Genomic DNA, 26,412 nt, shown 5'->3' with positions numbered 1-26,412 from the left:
AATTCTTAGCATTTTATTGGCAAGCAGGGAAATTTACAATTGAAGTTTTTCCCTTTCATATTTGTTTTACAATGAGATTTGTTGGGTGGGAAAGCTAAGAGAGCTAGGATAGTATAGAGGATCCTCTTAAAAGCAGTATGAAAAAACAAAACAAAAACACAAAGATTTGACTTTGGGTGGTGGGCACACAGTGCAATAGACAGATCTTGTAACAGAAACCCACACCTGAAACTTGTATGATCATATTAATCAATGTCACCCAGTAAATTTAATTTTTTTTAAAAAGAAAAAGGCAATATAGTAATAGTTTCCAAATTTTGTTCTTATCTTTCCATTGAGCATAAGTCATTTCCCTTTGTCTATCCTAACATTTTAAAATTTCATATTTTTTCAACATTATCAGTGTCAGCCCAGGTGTTGGAACAGGTTTAAATTTTTATTTTCCTCTTGGCTCCTATTTCAGGAGTATCAGGAATTAAGCACAGTGAGAAAGAGAGTTCATGCTACATTTCAGAAGAAATATATGTACAAGAGCCATAAAGAAATTAAGACTGAATTTTAGAAATAAAGGTATTTAAATATAAAACATATTTAAGCACTAGCTTAACAACCAAATTCCAATCTTCTTTTCTTAGGGAAAACAATTTAATTAGTATATGGAATAATGGAAAAGGTATTCCTGTTGTTGAACACAAAGTAGAGAAGATGTATGTCCCAGCTCTCATCTTTGGACAGCTCTTAACTTCTAGTAACTATGATGATGATGAAAAGAAAGTAACAGGTAGGGAAAAAATAAACACTGTTGCTAAAAAGCAAAACAAAATAAAATATCTTAAATGACTATCTGTGGCATAAAGTTTTAAAATCTTTATAATTGCATCACTTTACCAGTGATTAAGAAATGAAGCTGTTCATGAGATAACAAATAGTATTTATTTATTTGCCCAGGTGGTCGAAATGGCTATGGAGCCAAATTGTGTAACATATTCAGTACCAAATTTACTGTGGAAACAGCCAGTAGAGAATACAAGAAAATGTTCAAACAGGCAAGTAAATAGTTGTATATTGTACTATAGCAATTTGTGTTATTTAGTTCTAGTTTATTTGTAAGGTGACTCGAATTTTTCATCTTTTCTATTTTTTACTTCTATAGACATGGATGGATAACATGGGGAGAGCCGGTGAGATGGAACTCAAGCCCTTTAATGGAGAAGATTATACATGTATTACCTTCCAGCCCGATTTGTCTAAATTTAAAATGCAAAGCCTAGACAAAGACATTGTTGCACTAATGGTTAGAAGAGCATATGATATTGCTGGATCCACTAAAGATGTCAAAGTCTTTCTCAATGGAAATAAGCTGCCAGTAAGTGTTTTCTGGTCACGAGGTAATGTGTGATCATTGTCAAAGGCAAAATTGGTTTTCATTCAATAACCATTTCATTCGTTTTGAAAAAATCTTAGTCTATTTTTAAGTCTAATTTTTTTGGTACCATTTTAATTACTATACAGGTGAAAGGATTCCGTAGCTATGTGGATATGTATTTGAAGGATAAGGTAGATGAAACTGGTAATCCATTGAAAGTTATCCATGAACAAGTAAACCACAGGTGGGAAGTATGTTTAACAATGAGTGAAAAAGGCTTTCAACAGATTAGCTTTGTCAACAGCATTGCTACTTCCAAGGTAATTTTATTCTTGAATTATTAATTATGATTTATATTTTCATACATGTTCTTATTTGTAATATATATAAAATGAACTTGGATATTTAGCTACCTTGGTATAAAGTAAGCTAAATTAGACTTTTATGTTTATTATAATTTTGAGGATACTGAGCTTTACAGTCTATAATTTTTCCTCATTAGGGTGGCAGACATGTTGATTATGTAACTGATCAGATTGTGACTAAACTTGTTGATGTTGTGAAGAAGAAGAACAAGGGCGGTGTTGCAGTAAAAGCACATCAGGTATTGTATTTTAGTGGTTTTCTTTTTCCAAATGCAAGGAAGAAAAGACAGGCTATAAATTAAATATGAGTATGTTTTTAGTGATTTAATGTCAACTTTTACTGCAGGTGAAAAATCACATGTGGATTTTTGTGAATGCCTTAATTGAAAACCCAACCTTTGACTCTCAGACAAAAGAAAACATGACTTTACAAGCCAAGAGTTTTGGATCAACATGCCAATTAAGTGAAAAATTCATCAAAGCTGTGAGTACATAGAGGGAAATAAAATAATAGAAATACCTTGCTTTATTTTCCATTACCCTTTTCAGCTCTGCAGATGATTGATAGAGAGCGAGAGAGAGAGAGAGAGAGAGATAGCATTTCATATCACCATCCAGTTTAGATCACTCCTGAATTCAGCCCATCTGCTTTCCAAACATTGAATGCCTAAAGTTGCTCTCAATCACACATTCAAAGCTTAATTCCTTCTCACCATATTCAGTTTATCTCATATAAGGAAATCCCCCACCCCAAAAAACCAAAACTATTTCCTATCTTAATAAAAAGGCCCCAACCAACCACTAGGTTGCATAAACAAGAAAGCTGGGAGCCTTCTCTTTATCCCCCCTCTCTCATTCATAAGAATTATCTCTTGGCCCTGGCCAGTGTTGTTCAGTGGTTGGAGCATTGGCCTGTGCAGTGAAGGATTGTGGGTTCGATTCCCAGTCAAGGGCACGTACCTCACGGGTTTACTCCTCCATCCCCGGTCGGGGCTTGTGTGCAGGGCAACCAGTCGATGTTTCTTTCTCTCTCTCTCTCTCTCTCTCTCTCTCTCTCTCTCCCACACACACACACACACACACACCCTTCCCTTCTCTCTCTGAAAAAACAGTGGAAAAATATCCTCAAGTGAGGATCATTTCTTAGATATCTCAATAGCCTTCTATTATCATTTCTTTTCTTAGTAGGTTCTTAACATTCATACAATTTTAGTCATTTCTTTGTAAAGCTTTTGAGTAGTCTTTTTATGTTAAAGCACACGTTTTGTCTTCACTCTCTTTTGGAAGTCTTTGAGTGATTTTCACTCTTAGAAAAAGTCCAAATTGCTTAATTTGGTCTACAAGACCCTGCCATCTCCAGCCTCATCTCAGGGCACTTTTTCCTATGGCTTTAAATTACTGAAAAACATAATACTCTTCTCCTCCTTATAACCTTTTCACATGCTTATCTCTCTCCTTGGAATGCTTTAAATCTAGTTAACTACTTTAGGTCTTCAATGTCATTTCCTCAGGAAAGCCTTTACTTCCTACACTTCTCCCCTACTAAGTTTGTCCAGTATAACACTGACATACACTATTATATGTAGCACATTTTTTCATTTATCCATAACTTTCATTACACTTGTGATTTCTCATTTTATTTGTCTCTTGTCTTTGTTGTATATTAAACTCCATGAAGACAGGGACCAGTTCTAATTTTTTTAACTGCTAGATTTTCAATATGTAGCTCAGTGTCTGGCACAATATAAGTGTGTAGTCAATAAGTATTTATTGAATAAATGAACCCAGTGGAACCAGCTTCTTCAGTAGTGATAAACTGAGACAGGAAGACCTGCCACCCTCTATCCAGAAATCGTATTTCTATCTCTTTTCAATATATATATTTTTAAATATACTGTTTTTATTGATTTCAGAGAAGAAGCGAGAGAGATAGAAACATCATTGATGAAAGAGAATCATCAATAGGCTGCCTCCTGCATGCCCCCTACTGGGGATGAAGCCCACAACAGGGGCATGTGCCCTTGATGGGAATCAAACCCAGGACCCTTCAGTTCACAGGCTGACGCTCTATCCACTGAGCAAAACCAGCAAGGGCTCTTTTCAATCTTTAAATTATTTTTAGGGGGAGCTCATTTATATTCTACATTTATGACTGAAATCTTCTTCCTTAACATGAATCTTCTTGTTTTCAGGCAATTGGCTGTGGTATTGTAGAAAGCATACTAAACTGGGTGAAGTTTAAGGCTCAAGTCCAGTTAAACAAGAAGTGTTCAGCTGTAAAACATAACAGAATCAAGGGAATTCCCAAACTTGATGATGCCAATGATGCAGGTACACATTTAATGTTTCCAAATTTTAAATCTTATAGTTGTTATTTGTTTTATTTATTAACAGCATACCATGAGTATTTTTTCCTTGGCAGTTAATATCAAGAGAATATTTTTACTCTTAAAAATCAATGGATTCCCTTTTATTAAACATTTAGGTCATTTCCAATTAAAATAATGTTGAGATGATTGTTTTGGGATATAGAACAAGAAAGTTCCATATTGATCTATAGGAAAGGGAAAAGTTTACTTCGACTCTCTTAAGTCCCTGGCTTGGTCTGAAAATTAAACTAACAAAGATAGATTACCAGGAGGAAAGCATACAGATTAATTTAATGTAAACTTTACATGACACAGCAGGAAATGAAGCCCCAACGAAATAATTAAACCTAGGTATTTTTATGCCAGGTTTGATGAAGAGTGGAAAGTCATGGAAAGATATGATAAGTAAAAAGTATGAGCTGAGTGCAGTAAACTTGGGGAAGCTCAATGAGGCCTGTTTATTCAGATTCTTCCCAGTGTCCCTCAGTCCTGAAGTTAAGAATGCTCCTTTCGCGGAAACCGGTTTGGCTCAGTGGATAGAGCGTCGGCCTGCGGACTGAGAGGTCCCAGGTTCGATTCCGGTCAAGGGCATGTACCTGGGTTGCGGGCATATCCCCAGTGGGAGATGTGCAGGAGGCAGCTGATTGATGTTTCTCTCTCATCGATGTTTCTGACTCTCTATCTCTCTCCCTTCCTCTCTGTAAAAAATCAATAAAATATATTAAAAAAAAAAAAAAAGAATGCGCCTTTCCTCTGGGTATATGGAGGGCCCTTCTCACAATGAGAGTCTTATGACCTGCTTCAAGAGGGATGAAGTCAGAGAAATCTTCCTACTTCTACCATTTTCTAAAATTCCTTCAGCTTAAAATATATGCCAAGATACCATACTTTGGAGTAGCATGTAATAAACACCATAGTTAACAAATATTTTTCATATAATATGATCAAATGAATGTTCAACAGTAGCATAAAATGAAAAATTAGCCTAAGAAACTAAGACTTTTATTTACTATGAACTTTAGCTAAAATATATATCTAACTAGAGGCCCAATACACGAAATTTGTACAAGAGTAGGCCTTCCCTTCGCAGCCCCGGCTTCCTCTGGAATGACATCTGGTCTAATTGTCATATTATGCTTTTATTATAGATTTTTTTTTAATACACTTTATTGATTTTCTACAGAGAAGAAGGGAGAGGGATAGAGAATTTGAAACATCAACGAGAGAGATCAATCAGCTGCCTCCTGCACGCCCCCCAGTGGGGACATTCCCGCAACCAAGGCACATGCCCCCGACCAGAATCGAACCCGGGACCCTTCAGTCCACAGGCCGATGCTCCATCCACTGAGCCAAACCAGTTCGGCTTATTATAGATCATTACCTCCATTTTACTCCTAAGCCACTTGTTATAAACTATAAATTACTAGAGTTTTATCACAAAGTTATTAATAGCATGTCTGAATTAATATTTGAGGTTGAACTAAATGTGCCAATAATTTGTGTATTTTTATTTTAGGGAGCCGAAATTCTACTGACTGCACACTTATTCTGACTGAGGGAGACTCAGCTAAAACCTTGGCTGTTTCAGGCCTAGGTGTGGTTGGGAGAGACAAGTACGGGGTTTTCCCCCTTAGAGGAAAAATACTCAATGTTCGAGAAGCTTCTCATAAACAGGTAGGATATAAAACTATCTTTAGAATCGCTGTCTAGTTTTATAATGCAGGACTTGGTGCTTGTGTTTCATTCCCTCATTGGGCATTTTAAAATGTATTTTAGATAGTTTTTGTTATTTTAAGAAATCAGATACATAGAACCTACAACCTATGTGTGTTCTCTGACTGGGAATTGAACCCATAACCTTTTGGTGTGTGGACAATGCTCCAACCAACTGAGCCACCTGGGCAGGGCTATATCACGTCTTTTTTTTTTTTTTTTTTAATATATTTTATTGATTTTTCACAGAGAGGAAGGGAGAGGGATAGAGAGTTGGAAACATCGATGAGAGAGAAACATTGATCAGCTGCCTCCTGCACACCCTCTACTGGAGATGTGCCCGCAACCAAGGTACATGCCCTTGGTCGGAATTGAACCTGGGACCTTTCAATCTGCAGGCCGACGCTATATCCACTGAGCCAAACCGGTTAGGGCTATATCACGTCTTAACAGATCTTTCTGATTACTAAAGTATAGGCTAATAATAACTTAAAATACCAGAGCTCAAGAAAATCCAGGCAACATACACTGTTGTATTTCTTTGTTCTTTTCACATTTATAAGCAATATATGTCCATTTCAGATAATGGAAAATGCCGAAATTAACAATATCATAAAGATTGTGGGTCTTCAGTACAAGAAAAACTATGAAGATGAAGATTCACTGAAGACTCTTCGTTATGGGAAGATAATGATTATGACAGATCAGGTCAGATTTGCTTTTCAGATACTTTAGATTGTTATAGTAAATTAAACATACCTTATTGTTGCATTGCTTTCCTGCAATGAAAGGAAATCACTTAACTTGGAGCTCTGGTAATTATCTCTAATCAGTATCTAAGCAGATATAGTATTATGTTTATATCATATGTACACTACATATACAGGTTAATAGTCTGGATTTGAATAGTCTTTGAATATTTTAATAGCCTTTTTTTATTAATCCACATAGAACAGTGGTTCTCAACCTTCCTAATGCTGCAACCCTTTAATACAGTTCCTCATGTTGTGGTGACTCCCAATTTCATTGTTACAGACTGAACATAATTAAAGCATAGTGGTTAATCACAAAAACAATATGTAATTATATATGTTTTCCAATGGTCTTAGGCGACCCCTGTGAAAGGGTCGTTCGACCCCCAAAGGGGTCGTGACCCACAGGTTGAGAACCGCTGCCATAGAAGAAAAAATTTGAGGAATTACCCAATATGTCAATCATAATTTTTTGAGTTCCTAAACAGTTCTATGTTTGGCCTTCCAAATATTTCTAGGACCAAGATGGTTCCCATATCAAAGGTTTGCTGATTAATTTTATCCATCACAACTGGCCCTCTCTTCTGCGACATCGTTTTCTGGAGGAATTTATCACTCCCATTGTAAAGGTATATTAACTTCTAAAATACCATAAAGGATATTTTAAGGCCCTACTTCTGAAACCTATATACACACATAACCCCAATGAAGTGTGGTGGTATGTAGGAGTACCAGCACTGTGCAAAGCCACAGCAATGTGTACTTTCCCACAGGTGTCTAAAAACAAGCAAGAAATGTCTTTCTATAGTCTTCCTGAATTTGAAGAATGGAAGAATTCTACACCAAATCATAAAAAATGGAAAGTCAAGTATTACAAAGGTTTGTAATGAAACTCATAGAACTCTCATTTGTAATATACCATTCTGTAAAAGATTATGGGGGTGACTTGGTATTCTTGGTTATGTAGGTTTGGGCACCAGCACATCAAAAGAAGCTAAAGAATACTTTGCAGATATGAAAAGACACCGTATCCAATTCAAATATTCTGGTCCTGAAGATGATGCTGCGATCAGCCTGGTGAGTTTGAATTGTATTTCATACATACATTCTAGTTTTATAAATCACTGCTTTAGCTAGTCAATTGAAACATTTTTGTATAATAGCATGTTTTCAGAAAGCATATCCCAGAGAAAGGAACCAGATATTTTTTAAAAACTGAGTTTTTGTTGTTTTCGTTTTTATACAAGAGATATTTTGGAACCTAGTAGTCCAATGACATCTTTTTCATCTCCTAATTTATAGGCCTTTAGCAAAAAACAGACAGATGATCGAAAGGAATGGTTAACTCATTTCATGGAGGACAGAAGACAACGGAAGTTACTTGGCCTTCCTGAGGTAAAAATTTTAAATATATTTAAATAAATAGTACACAAAATGTACTATTTACTGAACTTTTAGGATTGATATAACAAATTTAAGTTACTGAGTAGCTATTTCAGTAACAAGTGTAGTAATCGATAGTTATATAAGTATTCTTATTTAGAATGCTGCATAAATGTATTGGGCATAAAAGAAATTACAAAGACAGTGCACTTTTTTTCTAATTGTGCAGCAGTTAAATTTGCTTTATCTTTAAAACAAAATTACTTCTGCCCTGCCTGGTATGGCTCAGTTGGTTGAGTGTCATCCTGTGTGCCAAAAGGTCGCCGTTTCTATGCCCAGTCAGGGCACATACTCAGGTTGTGGGTTCACTCTCCTGTCAGGGTGCGTATGGGAGGCGACCAATCAATGTTTCTCCCTCTTCCTCTCTCCCAAAAATCAATAAAAATCTATTTAAAAAACAAAATACTTCTGAAAAATATTTTTAAATACTTCTGAATTTTTAAGGGGCTTAATAACTATTCTAAAAATACTGAGAGGTTTCTTTGTTTTATTATTTTAAACTAGATCATGTAATACTCTCTTTGGTCCCTCAGGATTACTTGTATGGGCAAACTACCACATATCTGACGTACAACGACTTCATAAACAAGGAACTTATCCTATTCTCAAATTCTGATAACGAGAGATCTATCCCATCTATGGTGGATGGTGAGTTCCAATTTTTTAGTCTGTTTTTGTCATAACATAGAAATCAATGCCCAGAAATGGTTAAATTGAGGATACTAATATTTGCACTTCTTTCATTTTGAAGGTTTGAAACCAGGTCAGAGAAAGGTTTTGTTTACGTGTTTCAAACGGAATGACAAGCGAGAGGTGAAGGTTGCTCAATTAGCTGGGTCAGTGGCTGAGATGTCTTCTTATCATCATGGTGAGGTAAACACATGATCTATGTTTCCGGAAAGCATTATAGTGGAAATACCTGCAAAATTATTCTCCGAACACTTAGTGAAAATATAAGCCTGGTACATTTGTAGTAGAGAACAATTTGGTGAAATCTGCCAGACTAGATATGTGCTTACACTTTGGCCTAACAAATCTATTTCTGAAAATATTCCTATAAGGATATCATAAATCTGCAAGGATCTGTGTTCAAAGATGTTTATTATAACTTTGATGTTAAATTTAGACATCAAAAGTGTCCAATGACTGGGAAATTGTTATAAATTGTGACACATCTATGCATAGAATCATTGATATAACTGAAGTAAACCTGTCTATACTAACATTGAAGAATGTCCGTATCCTGTTGTCAGCTGGGGAAAAAAGAGGCAGAACAATACTTAAAGCAAAACGTAAGAACAATATGTTCCAAATTATTGACTTTTATTATCCCTGGAAATTAAAAAGGGCAATATTCCAATTTGTTATATATATCTGAATTGTTTGACTTTACACAAACATACATTCATTTTTTATTTTGTAATTGAATTGCTTTTTTAAAGAACTAGATTGCCATAAGTTTCTAGAACTTCAAATGTAATGCTTGTCTTACTTGTTGCTTTCATTAAAATATAGTGGTAGCCTTGGCCAATGTGGCTTAGTTGGTTGGGTGTTGTCCCGTGCACTGAGGTTGCTGGTTTGAGTCTGATAGGGGCACATACCTGGGTTGTGGGCTCCATCCCCGGTATGGGGCATGCAGGAGGCAGCTGATTGATGTTGGGCTCTCACATCGATGTTTCTTCTCCCTTCCTCTCCCTAAAAATCAATAAAACTATTATTTTAAAAAAATAAAATATAGTGGGTACCTAGTAAATGATCGTGATTTGTTAAATGCTTACCATGCACCAGGTACAAAAGATAAGACAAATATGTATCTTACTTCAAGGTATAATCACAGTTTCACCAAGAAGGACAACACACACACACACACACACAACTATAGAATAAAGTTATACATGCTAGAGTAGAAATGAGTGAAATATTGTAACTTGAAGAAGTAATTCTTTATTCTGCTCTGAGTGAAGAAAGAAGCTATGCCTTTTTTGATTGAAATTATTGGAAGGCAAGAGCCCTGAACTTGGAGTCCTAAGTCTGGGGTTAAAGCACTATATCTGCCATGTACACTTATCTGGGAAAAATCAGTAAACATCTATATCTCATAAACCCTTACAGGATTATAGTAAGGCTTGGGCATAATAATGGATATGTATTATTAAAAGTCTACAGATCAGATTAATGAATCTTTTCCTTCCCCAGATGTCACTAATGATGACGATTATCAATTTGGCTCAGAATTTTGTGGGTAGCAATAATCTGAACCTCTTGCAGCCCATTGGTCAGTTTGGTACCAGGCTGCATGGTGGCAAGGATTCTGCTAGTCCGCGATATATCTTCACAATGCTAAGGTGGGTAATGCTTTCAATTTCTAGTGAATTGCCATTTCCAATTTTGAAATAATGAGATTTAGTAGACAAAAATAAATAAAAATTCAATCAGAAAATATACTTGTGATGTAGATGCTTAGAATATTAATTTTAAAAAAAACTAAAAAAAAAAAACTACTCATTAAAGCTTAATTATGCTATTTTTTGTAATGAGCAGAAAGACAAAAAATTCTATTTCAGTTTGATAGCCATACCCTTTGTATCCTTAGAAGTATTATTTCCTTGTGAAAATATAAATGTTTTTACTTCCATTTCTTATATTTTCTTTTCTTTATATAGAGAGTGGTTCTCAACCAGGGGATATTTTGCCACCCAGGTGACACGTAGCAATGTCTGAATACATTTTTGATTGTCATAACTAGGAGAGCCACGCTACTGGCACCTAGTGGGCAGCGGCTAAGAATATTACTAAACACCCTCCAAAGCACAGGACAGCCCCCCACAACAAAGAATTATCTGACCCAAAATCTCAGTAGTGCCAAGTTTGAGAGACCCTGCTGCAGAATTTGCGTCAGAGTAAAGGGCTTGATTCTTCCTAAATACCACAGTTGAAATCGGACTTCCTTTACAATTCTATGGAAAGTACACTATGAATGGTCAGTTTTCAGCTATCATCATATTTAACCTTTCAGCAACACTGAATAGAGTCAATCACTCCATCATCCTTAAAACTCTTTATTTTGGCCTCCAAAACACCAGACTTTGTTCTCCTCCTTATTAATCTTCTCTTTGTTGGGTGTTCTACTCATCTTCCCAACCTCTAAATGCTGGCCTGCCTCAAAGCTCCATCAGATCTTTTTCCATTAGCTATTCTCAGTTCCCATCCATAATGATACCTCATCCATACAGTCTCATAACTCCAGCCCTGAATTTAAACTTTTATATGTCCAATTATCCGCTTATCATTTATCACTTGGATATCTAGCAAGTATCTCAAACACAAGTTCAAAACAAAATCCTGTCTCAATAAATAGAATGCCATCCTTCTAATTTTCAGGCTAAAAACCTTGAAGTCACTTAGGGAAGCCAATTTTTTAAAAATAGGTCACTGGTGCAGAACCTTCCAACTGCTTCATTTAGAGTAAAATCTAAAGCCCTATCAGTGGTCCGCAAACTGTGGCTTGGCAAACCGCAGCTCACGAGCCACATGGAACTCTCTGGCCCCTTGAGTGTGGCTCTTCCACAAAATACCGACTTCTGCGCAAGGGCCACGAAGTTTCCATTGCACTGTACGTGCGCGTCCGCACGTGGTATTTTGTGAAAGAGCCACAGTCAAGGGCCAAAGAGCCGCATGTGGCTTGCGAGCCGCGGTTTGCCGACTACAGCCCTAGTTTATTTTTAACTAACCAGACCTCACATGATCTATGCACCCACTCCCCATAGCTTTTTACTCCATCTCATATTATCTCTGCTTAAAACACCTGGCTCTTTGTCTATACATGCCAGGCATACTCCCTCTTTCAGGGCCTTTTGCTTTACTGGTCCATCTTGCTGGCAATAATCTTTCTGCAGATAACCTCCGGGCTGATTCTCTCGATTTCTTTTCTTCTCAAACATTATCCTATCAGAAAGTACCTACCATTTCTTAGCACCCCTTCAGTCACTCTTACCTACTTTATTTTTCTTCTTAGCATTTATTGCACCCCTGACAAAGTCTAAGTTCATGTCTAGCTCCTATATTAGAATGTGAGCTCCTTGGAAGCTGAGGCTTAAGTCTATAGTGCCTGGCACAAAGAAAGTGCTCAATAAATACTGTTAAGCGAACATTAGCAAGTAAAGCTGAGGTAAATCCATGTATTGATATGAGATAACATATGTCCTTTTCATGAAGTTAAATATCAAAGCCAGTATTTTTGTAAAATAACATTCTTTGATTGTTTCCTTTAGTCCTTTGGCTCGGTTGTTATTTCCACCAAAAGATGATCACACATTAAAGTTCTTATATGATGACAACCAACGTGTGGAGCCCGAATGGTATATTCCTATTATACCCATGGTGCTGATAAATGGTGCTGAAGGAATTGGTACTGGGTGGTCCTGCAAAATCCCCAACTTTGATATTCGTGAAGTTGTGAATAACATCAGGCGTTTGATGGATGGAGAAGAACCTTTGCCAATGGTAACTATTTTGTGTATATTAGGAACATTAATTTTCTTCTGGTTTCAATTCAGTAGACTATATGGTTAAAGAGGCTATAAGTATACAATTTATTTCACACTTAAATGTTAGATTTATTGTTTGATGCTATTGTGATTTCTGTTTTTAGTGTCACATTTAGAAAACATTCTTTTTTTAAATACCAATTTAGCTTCCAAGTTATAAGAACTTCAAGGGTACTATTGAAGAGCTGGCTTCAAATCAATATGTGATTAGTGGTGAAGTGGCTATTCTTAATTCCACAACCATTGAAATCTCAGAGCTTCCCATCAGAACATGGACCCAGGTAAGTAATGGGGAGTAGTATGTGTGTGTGTGTGTGGATCAGCCAAAACACTTTTTGTAATGCTTGTTAACTATTCAGGAGCTAGTGTTTCAGATACTTACAAAAGGATTATTTCTTTAGACATACAAAGAACAAGTGCTAGAACCCATGTTGAATGGCACTGAGAAGACGCCACCTCTCATAACAGATTATAGGGAATATCATACAGATACCACTGTGAAGTTTGTTGTGAAGATGACTGAAGAAAAACTGGCTGAGGCTGAGAGAGTTGGACTACACAAAGTCTTCAAACTCCAAACTAGTCTCACATGCAACTCTATGGTATGTCTTATCTCATACAATTTATACTAAGAAGATAATATAAATTTTAAATGGAAATCATAGGCTACTTTTATATTTTGAAAGAATAAAGTCATTTCTCTAAAACCATTAAAGTTTAGCCAACTTAGCTATTCTTGGCTCTACTCTTGTTTGTTTTTTTCCAGGTGCTTTTTGACCATGTAGGCTGTTTAAAGAAATATGACACGGTGCTTGATATTCTAAGAGACTTCTATGAACTCAGGCTTAAATATTATGGATTAAGAAAAGAATGGCTTCTAGGAATGCTTGGTGCTGAATCTGCTAAACTGAACAATCAGGCCCGCTTTATCTTAGAGAAAATAGATGGCAAAATAATCATTGGTATGTTTTTTGGATAATGACTGTCTGTACTAAACTACAATTGTGCCAAACTTACTTTAAGCATTTTTGGAGAGAGTAATGGTGGGGAGGGAAGGCAAATCCATTTAGTTCAGTTGGCTACTTAAATGAGCATTTCTTTGAAATACTTAATTAGGTATCTTATAGTTTGAAAGACATAGTTTTTACTAGATTGACTATCTTGAGAAATCAAAATTTAGTTGACATTTAGACAGAAAAGAGCTAGAAGAGGTTCCTATATAAACTACTTGATCAAGAGAAAAGTCTTATAGGAAACTGGAGGCCCGGTGCATGAAATTTGTGCATTGGGGGGCGGGGGAGGGTCCCTTAGCCTGGCAGTTGGACATCCCTCTCGCAGTCTGGGACCCCTCGCTCCTTACCACCCACCTGCTTGCTGCTCCTTAGCGCTGCCTCAGAGGTGGGAGAGGCTCCTGCCACTGCTACTGTGCTTGCCAGCTGTAAGCCTGGCTTCTGGCTGAGCAGTGCTCCCCCTGTGGAAGTGCACTGACCACCAGGGGGAAGCTCCTGCATTGAGCATCTGCCCACTAGTGGTCAGTACACATCATAGCAACCAGTTGTTCCGCTGTTCGATTGATTTGCATATTAGGCTTTTTTATTATCTACTAGAGGCCCAGTGCACAAAATTTGTGCGGGGGGGGGGGGGGGTCCCTCAGCCTGGCCTGCACCCTCTCCAATCCAGGATTGAGCCTAAACGGGCAGTTGGACATCCCTTTCGCAATCTGGGACCGCTGGCTCCTAACCGCTCACTTGCCTGTCTGATTGCCCCTAACTGCTCTCCCCTGCTGGCCTGATCCACCTAACTGCTCTCCCTTGCTGGCCTGATCCCCTTAACTGCTCTCCCCTGCTGGCCTGATCACCCCTAACCGCTTCTGCCTCGGCCCCCACCACAGTGGCTTTGTCCGGAAGATGTCTGGTCTAATTAGTATATTACCCTTTTATTAGTATAGATAATAATAAAAGCATAATATGCTAATTCAACCAGACGTCCTTCCAGACGACCTTTTGGATGAAACTGGGACTGTGAGGGAAGCCCAGGTCCCGGGTGCCAGAGGGAAGCCGGTGCCAGCAGCCGGGGGAAGGAAGTCCTACTCTTACATGAATTTCATGCATCGGGACTCTAGTATAGGATAAAGGGTTTTTGAAGTAAGATTATAAATGGCTTCTATTGTAAGTAAATTGTGTACTTAAGCCTGAAAGGTCATGTCTTAGGGATTTTTTTTTTTTAATATATTTTATTGATTTTTTACAGAGAGGAAGGGAGAGAGATAGAGAGTTAGAAACATCGATGAGACAGAAACATCGATCAGCTGCCTCCTGCACATCTCCCACTGGGGATGTGCCCGCAACCCAAGTACATGCCCTTGACCGGAATCAAACCCGGGACCCTTCAGTCCGCAGGCCGATGCTCTATCCACTGAGCCAAACCGGTTTCGGCTGTCTTAGGGATTTTTTAAAAGACATTCTAGCTCTGGCTGGTGTGGCTCAGTTGGAGCATCGTCCCCTACACCCAAAGGCGACAGATTCATGGCACATACCCAGACTGCAGGGTCCACCCCTGGTCGGGGCACATGCAGGAGGCAATGGATCAGTTCTCTCCGTTCCTCTCTCAATTAAAAAAAAAAATTGAAGCAGGGGGTGGGGGGTTTCACTGACCAAAAAGCTTGGAATAAAAGGAAGGTGGGCTAGAGCTATCCAGACTCAGCCACCTGGTGTACGGATGATCGAATAAATTTGTAATACCTCACCAAAAAAAAAAAAAGGTGAAATGAGATAGCTTAGTTCTGACCAAAGCTAACTAGAAAAGCTGGGCAACTAACTCATGCTACTAGGTTATAGTAGCAAATCCCCGAAATATGACAACACGAATTCCTAGTGATCACAGGAAATTTTTCTGGTGGTACACAAAAATGTTTAATTTGTTATATCTTCCATTTCATGAATATTTTAAAAAATATAACACTAGTATATCAACCCCTTAATTTCACAGCTATTATTACTTAAAACAAGGCCTAAAATAAGTAATATTAGACATGACTCAAAAACGAAAAGTAAAGGTTGTATTGACTACTGTAAACATTGGAAGAAAGGTTCTATATAGGAAAGGGGAATGAGCCCTGGCTGGGTAGCTCAGGTGGTTAGAGTGTCATCCTGATATGCCAAGGTTGCAGGTTTGAGCTCCAGTCAAGGCACGTACAAGAATCAACCAATGAATGCATGGATAGGTGGAACACAGAGCACTGTTTCTCTCTCAAATCAGTAAACTAAAAAATAAAATAAAATTGGGGGGGTAAGAAAAGGGAAACAGCCGAAACCGGTTTGGCTCAGTGGATAGAGCGTCAGTCTGCGGACTGAAGGGTCCCAGGTTCGATTCCGGTCAAGGGCATGTACCTGGGTTGCGAGCACATCCCTAGTGGGAGATGTGCAGGAGGCAGCTGATCGATGTTTCTCTCTCATCGATGTTTCTAGCTCTCTATCTCTCTCCCTACCTCTCTGTAAAAAATCAATAAAATATATTTTTAAAAAAAGCGGGGGGAACAAAGGCAACATGGAAAACTCAGTATTTGGATGGTGGCACTAAAAACTTGCCTGATCATATATTGAAATTTTTAAAAACCAGGGTCTGTAATTGAGGTAGAGACCAAAAATAAAGATTTGGATTATCTTTTGTTAAAGAGTTATGATTAGATCATAACCTCATATGATTTGACTGCCCTCTTGTGGTAATTTACATTTGTCAGTATTTTAGGGCAGTGATTTTCCACTGGTGTGCTGCAAGAATTTTTTAAAATGCAATACCTGACTATTTAGTCAGGGACACTGACCTCTTTCCCTTAGGTTGTCAAATTAAAAAATGACAGCAGCCAACACAATAGCTGTCTGGTGTGAATGAATTACACCTATTTTTTGGTTAGGTCAGCAAAAATTTTTTTTTATGTGCAGTAGAATTTTAGTAATTAGTTTATGTGTGCCATGAAATGAAAAAGGTGTAAAATCACTGGTTTTAAGGAGAATACTTAACTTCAGCTGACCCTTGATCAACATGGGATTTTTTTTTTCCCCCCCTTTGGTGTCTTTTTTTTAACCCTCACCCAAGGATACATTTTTATTGAATTTTTTTAAAGCGAGAGGAGGAGAAAGAAAGAGAGAAACATTAATGTGAGAGGGAAACAACACCCATAGGTTGCCTCCTGTATACATCCTGACCAGGAATCAAACCCACAACCTTTTTGGTGTACGGGATGACACTCCAACCAACTGAGCCACCTGGCCAGGGTGATCCACACAAATTTGAACTGTGTGGGTACACTAATTTTTTAAATAAATATTTTGGAAAATTCTGGAAGGTTTGTGACAATTTGAAAAAAAACAGATGAACCTTGTGATTTTCTTAATATTTTATTTTCTCTAGCTTTATTGTAAGAATACAGTATATAATACATATAACACAGAAAATGTGTTAATTGACTGTTGATGTTATTGGTAAGGCTTCCAGTCAACAGTAGACTATTAGTAGTTAAGTTTTAGGGGAATCAAATTATATGGAGATTTTCAACTGTTCAAGAGATTGGTGCCCCTAATCCCTACATTGTTCAAGGGTCAGCTATATATATCAGAATGTACAAATTTATGCAAGATAAAAACAGTTTACTAGTTTCTAGTCCTAATATTTTGAATTACTATGGTAAAATCTTATTACTTTCCTAAAATATTACTCAAAACCAACTATTACCTCTGTTTATATTTTTTTAATAGAAAATAAGCCCAAAAAAGAATTAATTAAAGTTTTGATTCAGAGAGGATATGATTCGGATCCTGTGAAGGCTTGGAAAGAAGCCCAGCAAAAGGTAATTTCTTGGTTAACATTTTTCTATATTATTAAGACTGTATAATCTGCCCTAATCAGTTTGGCTCAGTGGATAGAGCGTCGGCCTGGGGACTGAAGGGTCCCAGGTTTGATTCCGTTCAGGGGCATGTGCCTTGGTTGTGGGCACATCCCCATTAGGGGGTGTGCAGGAGGCAGCTGATCGATGTTTCTCTCTCATCGATGTTTCTAACTCTATCCCTCTCCCTTCCTCTCTGTAAAAAATCAATATAATATTAAAAAAAAGGCAGTGTGCTGTATAATTTTTATAAAAAGACTATATAACCTAATGTCTATGTTTCATATTTCCTATTAAAACTACATTTTAATTCTTCCCATAGGTTACAGAAGAAGAAGAAAATGAAGAGAGTGACAATGAAAAGGAAACTGAAAAAAGTGACTCTGCAACTGGACCAACTTTCAACTACCTTCTGGATATGCCACTCTGGTATCTCACTAAGGAGAAGAAGGATGAACTGTGCAAACAAAGAAATGAAAAAGTGAGGAGTTGATGAATTATACATTTTGCTTAGTTATATTCTGTGAAAGTAAAAATGTGTGCTTCATGAAAATACTGTTTATGCATATAAATTAACTCTAAATTTGCTGACTATCTTACCAAGGAACAAGAGCTGGAAACATTAAAGAGAAAGAGTCCATCAGATTTGTGGAAAGAAGACTTGGCTGCTTTTATTGAAGAGCTGGAGGTGTGTAGCTTATAATGTCCATTTTAGAATTTTTACTAATGAAATAATAGGTTCTATCAATATACCTTTTTATCAAGAAAATTCACAATTGGCAATAGAAAGAATATGGAGGCAAAAGGAAATATTACAAGATAACACATAAAAGAACAAACTGTTTTAAACTAGTTAGAATAAAGTAAATGATGCCAGGAAACATACTAACCTGGAAGTTTCTAGACAAAGAGGAAAAGGGAAGGAGGACAAGAGTTGATTTTTGACCTGTTGGGACTAAGAAGATAAGAATTTAAATGTGAAAGAAGACCAACCCAACCCAGTCCTCCAAATCAACCTAAAAGGACAGAAACAGTTTATCTTCAGGGCTAGCTAACTAGTAGTTTCGATGGTCCTGTTAATTTCACTGTTCGATTTTCCTACATTTTGACATAAGGAAAAGCATTTCACAAATGAAGCTAAAAGGATTACCATGCAAATTTATATTATTGCATTCATTATGACGTGCAGCTTACAATCAGTTGATTGTATAAGAATACATTACTAGAATTACATCCTTATTTTTTGAGTTTACAAATATGTATATATGTATTTTACCCCTAACCTACTTTGCCCTTTTTATCCTTAGAAAGATTCAGTGGTAAAATTAAGAGTAGAACCCAATCTTCTATCCCCACACTGTTCAAAGTGTGTCTTAATTATATTTTCACTGTTGTGGTGGTATGTTTAGATATGGAACAGGTTGTCACAAATTTATTTTAAGATATAACTAGTTGAAACCTGTTTAACACATTAAACGCCCTGTCAGTCACCGGTGACTGACACTATACTTTCCGTCCGGAAAATAAGACAGGCTGGGCGCTTAACATGTTAATTTTTGCCTTTTATGCTATCCCTATAAAGTAATAAAGATGTTATAATGCCTTTGTTAGCTTATAAACTTGCTTTCTTCTGTCCCTCTTTTAGGCTGTTGAAGCCAAGGAAAAACAAGATGAACAAGTAGGACTTCCTGGGAAAGGGGGGAAAGGAAAAGGGAAAAAAACACAAATGGCTGAAGTTCTGCCTTCTCCAAGTGGAAAAAGAGTCGTCCCCCGGGTGACCATAGAGATGAAAGCAGAGGCAGAAAAGAAAATTAAAAGGAAAATTAAGGTAATACTCTTGAAAACATTATACATTAAATACTTTAAGCTTATTTTCACATAAAATTGAACAAATTATACGTTTTCTACTCCCATAGTTTGGAATTTACCCTATATCTAGTCATAACATTCCTTTTTTAAAAAAAGAAATTATTAGTTGATCTTAGAGAGAGAGAGACATTGATTTGTTCCACTTATGCATTCATTGGTTGATTCTTGTATGTGCCCTGACCAAGGATTAAACCCACAACCTTGGCATATCAGGATGACACTCTTTAGCAACTGAGCTGCCTGGCCAGGGTATAACATTCCTTTCTTATGAGCCTGATTTTTAATGTTTAAATATCTTGAAAAAGTCATACCTTTATTTGTACCTTTATTCAGAGTTCTTAATCAGACCCAAAGAAAAAAAATCACTTTGACCGGATATAGATGTGTATACTTAACCTTATATTATTCCAAGTACAGTAAACCCTTGATTTTTGCAGACCTCAATTTAATGGACTTCGGACAAATTTAATGGACAAAATTTCTAGTCTGTATATCACATGTGAAAATTAACACCTTGTTAACTTTTAAATGCTTTTAACCAAGATTTGCTTATAATTAAGTTAACAGGTTATATTTTTTGTTATTAATTCATTGTTATTTTTAACAAATTTTAGGGAATAGGCTATATGTTGGAAAAAACACTAGTGATTTTGCCGACATAAAGATCACATATCTATAACTATAGTCTACATATTTAACTCAAAGTGTCATTGCTCATAAACAATGTCCAGTGATTAGCACGTGTTCACACTGCATTTGTTTGTACAAGGTAATTGGTTCTCTTGTCAGTGGCATGACTTTCTGCAGTAGTTTTAATACATGCTAAGTCAGTGTTCTGATGTGCTAAGGCATGCTCCCAGCAGTGTGCATTTGTTTACTGTGAAGTGACTGGTGAATGCACGCATTTATTAGACCTATTCAATATGTAAACTTTTCTGTGAAATTAAACTTCTAACTACACAAACGTGTCTACATAAGTGAAAACAGGTAAACTCACTAATTTGTCAATTTTTAAACATGCACATTCAGAAAACCTACTTTGGTATATATATAATGGACTTTCAGCTTTAACGGGCACCCCCTCTCCCAAATTAATCTGTTATATCGAGGTTTTAGTGTAATAAAATTTGGCAGAGCTTGACCTTTTTCATCTTACTATCTTTTAGAATGAAAATACTGAAGGAAGCCCTCAAGAGGACAGTGCGGAACCAGAAAGCCTAAAACAAAGATTAGAGAAGAAACAGAAAAGAGAACCAGGTATTAAAACATTTTAAGGAAAATGGTAGAGTTGAGATAAAATTATGTTTGTTACCTAGCACATTCCACATAGATATTCAATAAATTCTTAGTGCGTAACATGAAGGAGAGCTATATCTGAAGTAGTTTGAATCTCACTAATAATTGTCTTTGGGATTTGATTTGAGTAGAGATCATTTTGTAATGAAATATTTGTTAATTTGACAACTTGGATTCCTCAGTTGGGATTCAAAGAAAACAAACTCAGTTAATTAGATTTCTCCTTCTAGCCAGTTAAAAGCTTGAGTACAGTGACCACATCTTAGTCATGTTTATATTATCCCTACAGATTAAGATTAATGCCTTTATTGAGTATCTACTTTGTTTAACTTCCTCATTGAGTTATTGACATACCAAATTCATGCTGTAAAGTGGACCAGTTAATGGTTCTGGTACTCTCCAAAGTTTAGAACAATTAATTGCCCCCACAAAAGAAACACTGTACTCATTGAAGGTCGCTCCCCATTTCCTCCCAACTCCTCCTCCCATTAGGCAACCACTAATCTAATTCTGTCTCTAGATTTACCTATTCTAGACGTTTCATATAAATAGAAATCATATAATACGTGGTCTTTTGTGTCTGGCTTCTTTCACTTAGCATAATGCTTTCCAGGGTCATCCATGTAGTAAACATGTATCAATACTTCCTTCATTTTTATTGCCAAATAATATTTCATTGTAAAGATACTATATTTTGTTTTGTTCATCAGTTGATAGGAATTTGGATTGTTTCATTGGGAGGAATTGACCTCCAGGCCAAACTGGCTGTAAGGACCAGCTATGGCTACAGTGGGAGAGCTGCTGTGCAGAAACACCCCTATGGAGCAGGACTTGCTTCAGTGGGACTTTGGTGCTCACTGAGTCTGCCCCATGAATGTGTTGCTAATGGATGTATAGAGATATAATCTGCTATGGTCTGAAGATGTCCACTGGGAGCATTGCCTCTAGGGCCTCCAGGGAGGTGCAGTCAGCCACTGCCTGGGGGCACCCTGCAGGAGCTATTTGTATTGGGTATGGAGGTGCCCAGGCAAGGTGCAGCTGTGAAGCAAGTTAGGCTCATGCTCCAGCAGGGTCTTGCGCCTTTTATTGCTAAACCCCGCTGCAGCTTATTTGCAATATTTTAGCACAGTCTGAAGCCTGAGCAAGGACAAGCCACTGCAAAGAGGTTGAGTGGGGTTGCAAATTAGATGGGGCAGCGTCTCAGGGAATAACCAGGATGGAGCAAACAGGTAAGGCTGCCAGTCATCCCTGCAACTGGGGAGGTCCCAGCACAGGAACGCCTGTGAGAACCCAGGTCTGGGAGAAAGCTGCCCCCAAGTTCCTGCCCCGATGCCAGACAATCCAGTTCCTCCCCTTATGTGTCTGGGTCCCCCGGAGCCTCATCCTGATGCTGCAGCTCAGAGGAAGCAGGACATTCAGTTCAGTTCCTGCACCAGCCCTTTAAAAGGAACACCTGAGTCTCCAGCAGTCTCCGTGTCACTGAGCCCCAATTCCTGCTGGTTTTTACAGCCTGTAGTTATGGGGACTTCTTTTCCCAGCTCTGGGAGCCTGGGCTGGGGGGGTCTGGTATAGGGCTGGGACCCCTTGCTCCTCACAGGCAGCCTCCACAGAGACCGTCTCTCTCCCTATTAAAAAAGCAGCACACGTGGGTGCCAGTCCAGCCCGTTCAGCGCCTCTGCCCCTCCTACCAGTCTCAGTATGCTTTCTTCTTTACTTCTCTAGTTTATGCTTTCTTCTTTACTTCTCTAGTTGTCAGACTTCCATTCAGCCCCCTTTTAGGCGGTTCTGAATGATAGTTGTTCTGTATTTTAGTTGTAATTTTGATGTGGCTGTAGGAAGCTGCGAGTACAGGCGATTTACCTACACCGCCATCTGTTTTCTGCAACACGTATTATGGGATTCATTGACTAAGCTACATGCTCCATGAGAAGAGACTTCTGTTTCTGTTCACCATTGTATTCCAATACTAGCCCAGAGCTCAAGAAATATTTGAAGGATGGATGATAGAGAAAAGTGGGTCTAAGAATATGTAAAGTTGGTTAATCTCCCTTCTAGGTAACAAAGCAAAGAAACAAACCACATTGCCATTTAAACCAATCCAAAAAGGAAAGAAGAGAAACCCCTGGTCTGATTCGGAATCAGATATGAGCGGGAATGAAAGTGATTTTGATGTTCCTCCACGAGAAGTAGAGCCACGAAGAGCAGCAAGTAAGAAAAACTGACGAATATGTAGATACACTAAGATTTTAATGGCCAATATATATTTCAGGGCACTTAATCTCAGAAATTGTTCTATCTTAGAGCAGTAATTATATTTAAAAATTTTTAAACTAAAGCATCTTTTAGGAAATTAAACTGAAGCTGAAATCTTCATGAAATGTTATATCAATCTGTGGATCAAATAGATTATTTGTATATGTATGTTTTTAATAGCAAAAGCCAAATTCACAGTGGATTTGGATTCAGATGAAGATTTCTCAGATGTTGATAAAAAAAGTGAAGATGAAGATTTTGTCCCATCAGATGCTAGTCCAGTTAAGACCAAAACTTCCCCAAAGTAAGTATCTTTTCTAATATGGGTTTTATCATGATTTTTTTAAAAAATATATTTTATTGATTTTTTTTATAGAGAGGAAGGGAGAGAGATAGAGTTAGAAACATCGATGAGAGAGAAACATCAATCAGCTGCCTCCTGCACACCCACTACTGGGGATGTGCCCGCAACCAAGGTACATGCCCTTGACCGGAATCAAACCTGGGACCTTTCAGTCCACAGGCCGACGCTCTATCCACTGAGCCAAACCCTTTAGGGCTATCATGATTATTTTTAATAGCTGATGATGTATTCTTTGTTGTTTGACACATTTAGAATTGGTTCTCAGGATGTAATTTTTTTCTTCTAGACATATGAACAAAGAACTGAAGCCACAGAAGAGCGCCACATCAGGTGTGTACTAAGTAAAAAGAGGGAGCTGTCTGCTTTCCTGGGGTGCTCAGATCCACCTGGGTTCTAATGCAGACTACATTAGCCAAGCCCTACCTTTGAAAATAAATGTGGGTTCTCATTAGCATTACATTGATGTTGTTCATTAGGTTTAATTTTGCAAATAAAGAGGTTCTACATTTAATGTGCTGCCCAGCTGGCATGCCTCAGTGGTTGAAAGTCGACCTATGAACCAGGAGGTCACGTGACAGTAAAGAAAACAGCGGCAAAAAGCCTGTCTTAGAGATGTGTTAATAATATTGGGATTAACTAATATTGGTTTCCACAAGTCAATCTTAATTTTTTATTCCCAAAGTTTACTACTGATATTAAAATTAAGTCTTTTCCACTGAGCCAAACCGGTTTTGGCATGTCTTTTCCAAATGAAAGCAAATCTAATCTTTAGATGTTTATAATAAAAAATGGTGGTTAAAAGGTCTAAGATTAGCATGTTTCTCAAAATGCCAGGCATTATCTAGCTCATTGCTATGACCAGGACAGGACTTATCCACAGTTGCAAATGTTAGAGTGGCCACGATGAATGCTTGTGTTGACTTGCAGGTCAGTCTTCCACCGCCACTACAGGTGCCAAAAAAAGGGCTGCACCAAAAGGAACTAAAAAGGATCCAAGCTTGACTTCTGATGTCCCTCAAAAGCCAGATCCCCCCAAAACCAAGATTCGCCGCAAAAGGAAGGCATCCTCTTCTGATGATTCCGACTCTAATTTTGAGAAAATGATTTCTAAAGCAGTCACAAGCAAGGTGGGTGTTTATCCTAATTCTTTGCTGTAGGTGGATTTTGTTTTTGCGGGGTGTGTGTGTGTGTGTGTGAATCCTCAACCAAAGAATATTTTTCCATGGACTTTTAGAGAGAGTGGAAGAGAAAGGGAAAGACAGAGAGAAATATCGATGTGAGAGAAATATATCGATTGGTTGCCTCCTGCAGGAGCCCTGATCAGGGCCCAAGCTGGGGAGGAGCCTGCAACTGAGGTACGTGCCCTTGACCGGAATCAAACCCAGGACCCTTCAGTCCTCAGGCAGACACTCTATCCACTGAGCTAAACTGGTTAGGGCTGCTGTAGGTGTTTTAAAAAATAACCAAGCTTTGCTCTTAATAATTTAGCACATTTATAAGAAAATTTAAATCCCAATTCATTAGCTTTTACTGTATTTAGTTTAGTAACAAAGTTACATACCTCTTAGTCCATGGGAGAGTTGTCTTAGACTTAGATTACATATTTTTTACATTGAAATTCTGCTGTCAGGTTAACATGTGCAAATTACTTTGGCTTTTCTCTTAGAAATCCAAGGGGGAGAGTGATGACTTCCATATGGACTTGGACTCAGCTGTGGCTCCTCGGGTAAAATCTGGACGGACAAAGAAACCTATTAAGTACCTTGAAGAATCAGATGAAGATCTGTTTTAAAATGTGAGGTGACTATTTTAAGTAATGATCTTATTGAGCTGAAGACTGGTTTTAAAGTTACCTCAATCTTTTTTTTTTTTTTTTTTCATTTCCTCCCCTATGAATTTAGTTTGGGGAAGATAGTTTTAATCTGGAACCATCAAAGTGAAGTGTGTAGATCGCAGTGTCCCTTATCTCTTATAACACCATCTAAAGGGTGGTCCATCTCACGGGCATTGTTTTCTTCTCTGCTTTGTCTATGTTTTTAGTCTGTTTTCTTTTGTCTTTAAAATCTGATTTTACTTCTGGACTCTAGAGATAGTTATGCAGTAGTCACTTCAGCATAATGTAGTTTATTGGCCATATATTAAGCTAGAATTGGAGCACTTTGATATAAGTGTCTGTCTACTGTACCTCCTTTCCTACTTTCATAAATATGCGATAAAGCATGATTCTGTTTTCTCTTTGTGGTATAGGTAATTTTCCATCAGATAGAATTTTGTAGTTTTAGTACAAAATATACTCCCCAGTCAGCCTTTTTTGAATTTTTGTTCAAGTAATGAGAAGTTGCTTATATTCTTCATATTCTTCAGAATATCAGCAGAAGCTGAAGAAAAAACACCCTGGCAGTTTAACCTCAACACAGACATTAGGATGAAGGAAATTATACCCTAAGTTATGTGACTATCTCAACTTTTCACTTTTCTCCTCTTGCTGCCTCTGAGTCTGAATTTCCCAGAAACAAATTTCTATAGAGTGTTGGATTGCAGAAGAGTGAGCTCAATATTTACTCAAAGATATTACATATTTTATTGATTCCATACTTAGCAATTAGTTGTTATATCCATTTTAGGAAATCTCTGTAATTTTCAACTTGCAAACTTGTTAAGACCTTTCTGCCTTTTACATGTGTGTGACTTCAGTGGTGTTATCAATGTTGTAAATATTTACTATGTATTTCTATTTAGCTTAATTCCAACAATTTTGTACTTCAATAAAACATTCTAAACATTGCAACCCATTGATTGTCCTTTTTTCTCCCTGCATTATACCTTTTTCTTATTGTAAAATCCCTCTTCACTTTTTTTTTTTTTAATAAACATTTAGACACTTTTTTCTTCACTTCCTTTTGAGAACTATTCTGATCATATTATAATGTTCCTGACTGCCCCTGGCCATAGTGGTGAGTCTAGGAGATAGGCACCATGACCTAATTGAGGCCAATCAGGTTTTTTCTCTAGGAATTTTATACGTGAGTACTGCATTTTTCTTCACACTCAAAAGGCCTTAGCCCTACATCAGTAAAGCATTTTAAATATGTGTGTATATTTTTAAACAATTCCCTACTTCAACAACTTTTTTTCTTTTTCATTTGTCAACAACTATTTTAATAAACCTAGTCAACTACTTGATATCAGTAAA

At 37.4% G+C, this 26,412-nt stretch overlaps 1 protein-coding gene across 1 annotated transcript; it reads left to right on the top strand.

The window, feature by feature from the left end:
- The first annotated feature begins 672 nt into the window (after positions 1-672).
- On the top strand, positions 673-26,010 carry TOP2A (DNA topoisomerase II alpha). The gene is made up of 30 exons (XM_081108866.1): positions 673-781; positions 949-1,046; positions 1,154-1,366; positions 1,513-1,686; positions 1,869-1,970; positions 2,078-2,215; positions 3,924-4,062; positions 5,617-5,774; positions 6,396-6,521; positions 7,084-7,194; positions 7,339-7,444; positions 7,533-7,642; positions 7,868-7,960; positions 8,542-8,656; positions 8,760-8,881; positions 10,205-10,353; positions 12,280-12,511; positions 12,702-12,836; positions 12,957-13,157; positions 13,322-13,517; positions 17,310-17,401; positions 17,760-17,918; positions 18,042-18,125; positions 19,083-19,265; positions 20,473-20,563; positions 22,658-22,810; positions 23,036-23,159; positions 23,506-23,549; positions 24,147-24,346; positions 24,886-26,010. The coding sequence occupies exons 1-30, from the start codon at positions 706-708 to the stop codon at positions 25,009-25,011; spliced, it is 4,050 nt and encodes a 1,349-aa protein (XP_080964992.1). The 5' UTR covers positions 673-705; the 3' UTR covers positions 25,012-26,010.
- Positions 26,011-26,412: the final 402 nt, after the last annotated feature.

Source organism: Myotis nattereri (assembly GCF_964212035.1).
Source record: "Myotis nattereri genome assembly, chromosome: 16".
Classification (NCBI taxonomy): Eukaryota; Metazoa; Chordata; class Mammalia; order Chiroptera; family Vespertilionidae; genus Myotis; species Myotis nattereri.
The sequence above is the reverse complement of the archived record's forward strand: the minus strand, read 5'-3'. Positions and strand labels throughout refer to the sequence as shown.